The 4,349-nt window shown below is 41.2% G+C and overlaps 1 protein-coding gene across 1 annotated transcript; it reads left to right on the top strand.

Moving 5' to 3' along the window:
- Positions 1–90: 90 nt before the first annotated feature.
- SARC_13176 (hypothetical protein) lies at positions 91–4,032 on the top strand (the record flags this gene model as incomplete). The annotated part of the gene is made up of 6 exons (XM_014292699.1): positions 91–182; positions 460–606; positions 1,589–1,679; positions 1,960–2,048; positions 2,416–2,706; positions 3,963–4,032. Coding segments are annotated over 6 exons (780 nt in total), but the record flags the coding sequence as incomplete, so codon positions are not given.
- Between the last annotated feature and the right edge of the window lie 317 nt (positions 4,033–4,349).

Below are 4,349 nucleotides of genomic sequence, written 5' to 3'. Positions count from 1 at the left end.
GTGTGTGTGTGTGTACTCTTCGAAACCTGACCCATAACCCTAACGATGAGTATTCTATTTCACTTTGCAGAGACCTACGTCCAATCAGATATGGCCATTGCCGCGACCAACAGTCAGTCCAGATTGCGACTGCGGCACATCCCTCGATGGGAGCCAAGTCGAAGTAACGGCAACATTGCCAGGTACAATGCATATATGTAAATTCATACATATAAGTATATATACTCGTAACTTTCAAGACAGATTTTCTGTAAGTATGTACGTATAAATGACAAGATATCTATAAGTGTATGGCAATTTCAAACTGACGTGCAACTGCGTTTGTCTCAGGTGAATCACTATCTATATATATTCATCTCAATGCCAATCACTGTCGGAGAACGTACATGCTAGATAGACTCGAGGCGTTTCTAAAAATAGATGTCTAAAAATAGTTTATCCGCTCTGCACCAATCACAGGAAGAGGAAGTCCACGCCCACTGGACCGTGGGGGCCTATTGATTCGCGAACAGCCGGATTCAAATGTGCGTTTGATCAAATTCTGCACTACAACTGGCTGCCACCTCCCAGCGACGTGCGAGCAGAAGCAGTGGAGCACAAGTTCAGGTATGTGCATATGTGTTTACATACGTTGTCACAGATATGTAGATATATGTGCATGTATGCATGTATGTTCATATGTCGTCATAGATATGAATATATATGTGCATGTATGCATGTGTGTACATCCGTTGTCATAGAGAAGTAGATATATGTACATGTAAGCAGGTGTCTAAATTAGTCGATATGGACTTGTAAAGTATGCGCATGTATTTATGTGACCTTCGTTCCCATGGATTTGTAGATATAAGTACATGTCTGCATATGTGTACATACGTGCCCATGGGTTTGTAAATATATGTGCATGTGTGTACATACGACGCTATACATTATTAAATATATGTACTTGTATGCATATGTGTACATACGTTGCCTTAAAAATACCATATATAAATATATATATGTATATGTAGGTATGTATGTATGTATGTATGTATGTGATGTATATATATACATTTTGCTATATATTTGTATATTATATGTACGAGGCCACTAGGAACGTTTAAGGCCGCTACAATGCGTCAGTTGGTTGGTTGTGCTGTTAATGTACCATGTGTATCACTCCAGTCATGTATGCTGCGAGTCCAATGTGTTCTGGTGTTGTATTGGTCGGCGTGTATCTGGATCGAATCAGGGTGTAGTATTGATGTGACTGTGTATAAGTGTATATGTACATAGTTGGCTTCAGTGTGCATGTGTGTATTCAGATAGCGGCTGATAGCATTCAGCGAAAATATGGAAAATAAATGTGTGTAGTCGGGTGAGTGTGTCATTGCTTCAATACAAAGTACATGGGCATCCCTACAAAGTACATGGGCGCCCCTCCTACCCCCGCATCTAGAGTGAATACAGGGTTTGTTCTATGGCTTTCTAGGCGAGGCGCCTGATTTGAAATCGAGAATATATAAATATGTATATACATTGATCAATACCTATTTGTGGTTTCTGAGCTCTAACCAATGTACACTCCGAATTTGCCTTTCCAAAGCAATATGGAACAGACAAAACCAAGTCCACGAAAGAACTCAACGGTTCGCAGTGACAAAATCAGTGAACGAACAGAAACTGGGGGCAAACCGGTAAGTCAATGTGTGTCGTCTAACACGTGTGTGAAATCTGGGAGTAAACAACTGTACTAGAGCTTAGTTGAAGGTCAATAGCTTTTCTGAGAGAGGACCGCATCTACTAGCTTACACATTTGAGTCTACACACAAATATGTATATCCATTTATATATATATATATATATATGTATATATATATATATAATATATTATCTCGGCGTACCTATCAAAATTTTGAGGCAGGCACTTACTCATCTATTTTTTTTTTCTGCCTGACTTACTTGTGTTATCCACAGAGTCGTCTTCAACAGGTGGGAGGACTGTGCCGAGATTTAGCTGAGCATTTTTTGCGCTTCAATATCACATGGCTTGACTCACAGAGCAGGTAAGGGATGAATCATCGTATGTACTCTAGAGCTACATATGACCTAAAGATGACTCATCGTATGATCTTTCCTGCGCGAAACAGATGTGTACATGCTTGTTGAAATTTCTATTTATTTATTGTGCTGTATGCCTGAGTGTGCTGTATTCTATGTCTATGAATATATATATATATATATTTATATTTATATATATATTTATATATATATCACGAGATTGTTGAGCTAGCCGCATCCTCATAAAATCTCTGTTCATCTTCTAACTCATATGTGTGCAACCTCGCACTAAACCGGGATCAAAGCGGTACTTACCACCTTACTTGCCTAATGCATGTGTATATCTCTCTGTTTGTTACCAATGGACTGCAGTGATTACTCCTTGAATGTCGGCACCGACAACTTCGTCCTGGCCTCGGCCTCGAAGGCCAGAGCTGCGCCTATTAGTAGCAACCAATCAGATCACAGCATGGCCACTAGACCAGCAAGCCATAGCAACACTACATCAAATCGTAGCAGTGTCCACCCAGAGAGGACCACAGTGAACCTTTCGGTCCATCCCGCGCTCGCACGCGCCGACACAGGGAATATCAGTATTGGACAATTAACCAGGAACGATATCGAGGATGGAGCTGCAGAGGAAGTCTTGGTGCAGACGCATAGGTATGTTCTGTGGTCACTGCATTGGTTGGGTCAATGGGCTTAGATGGGCGGCTATAAGTAACGGTGGCTGTGGACAATTAAACAGTAGTGCTGGTGCACACGGTGCTACAGAGATCTGTTGGTACAAATGTATGTGGTCACTGCATTGGTTGGGTCAATGGGCTTAGATGGGCCGCTATAAGTAATGGTGGCTGTGGACAATTATACAGTAGTGCTATTGTACACGGTGCTACAGAGATGTGTTGGTACAAATGTATGTGGTCACTGCATTGGTTGGATCAATGGGCTTAGATGGGCCGCTATAAGTAATGGTGGCTGTGGACAATTAAACAGTAGTACTATTGTACACGGTGCTACAGAGATGTTTTGGTACAAAGGCATGTGGTCACCATTGCGGTGATAGTCTCAAATTTACTGCTTCGCAGATCTGTGACGTTCACTATAACTGCCTAGATCTATGTGCACACTTTGAATAAGTTCTGGCATGCATGTACACTTTGAATAATCTTCGGTATACATCCACGTCTTCAACAAGCTTTGCAAAAGCTCTTGCATACATCCACATTATGAATTGGCTTTGAATATGCTCTGGCATATATCCACACTATGAGTTAGCTTTGAACAAGCTCTAATATGTATTCACACTTTGAATACGCTTTGAATAAGCTCTGGTATATATCCACACTATGAATTAGCTTTGAATAAGCTCTGGTATATATCCACACTATGAATTAGCATTGAATAAGCTCTGGTATATATCCACACTATGAACTAGCTTTGAACAAGTTCTGGTATGTGTCCACACTTTGAATAAGGGGCTTTTTAGGGTTTTTCTGGGGGGGGGGGGTGTTTAGGATTTTTTTAGGGTTTAGGGTTTAGAATAAGCTGTGGCATACATCTATTGATACTCGGCTCGGCATCGGAGTCTCCACATATCGGCATCTTCCGTTCTTTTCATTCGAACCCAAACTCCAATTGTCCTACCATTTTTCAGGTCCATCTATATGATTTTCTGCCCACACAGTTGCGGCCGATTCCGTTTATTTATTTATTGCAGTGCGCCCTCGCATTCGGATCGTGTCCTCTCAGATCTATAGTCTCTATCGCGTGAACAAATAAATACATCCAACACAAATATACAGTTGAAATCATTGAACGCACCATAGACTCTTACCCAGCCCACCACCCACATGATTGGTTGATACAACCCATCCCAATCCTCGTACACGTGCTCAAAAGGTTACATTTTGCCACAGATCTACTCCGGAGCTGTCGGGCGAGTTATGGACCGATAGCGACCGTCGTGTGCTGAACGAGGACTGCATTGTAGGCATGGACACTATGGGCCGACTCTACAATTCCGAGACACTGCCCGAAAGTGGGACCAGAACCGGGACCAGAACCGGTAGGTTGTTGTATCTCTGTACATGTGACTTGCTTGTATCCCCTTGGGAATACATACATGTCTACATGCATGCATACATACATACATACATACATACATACATACATACATACATACATACATACATACATACATACATACATACATACATACATACATACATACATACATACATACATACATACATACATACATACATACATACATACATACATACATACATACATACATACATACA

Source organism: Sphaeroforma arctica, assembly GCF_001186125.1.
Source record: "Sphaeroforma arctica JP610 unplaced genomic scaffold supercont1.2976, whole genome shotgun sequence".
Classification (NCBI taxonomy): domain Eukaryota; class Ichthyosporea; order Ichthyophonida; genus Sphaeroforma; species Sphaeroforma arctica.
Note: the sequence above shows the minus strand (reverse complement) of the source record. Positions and strands in the feature narration are given on the sequence as shown.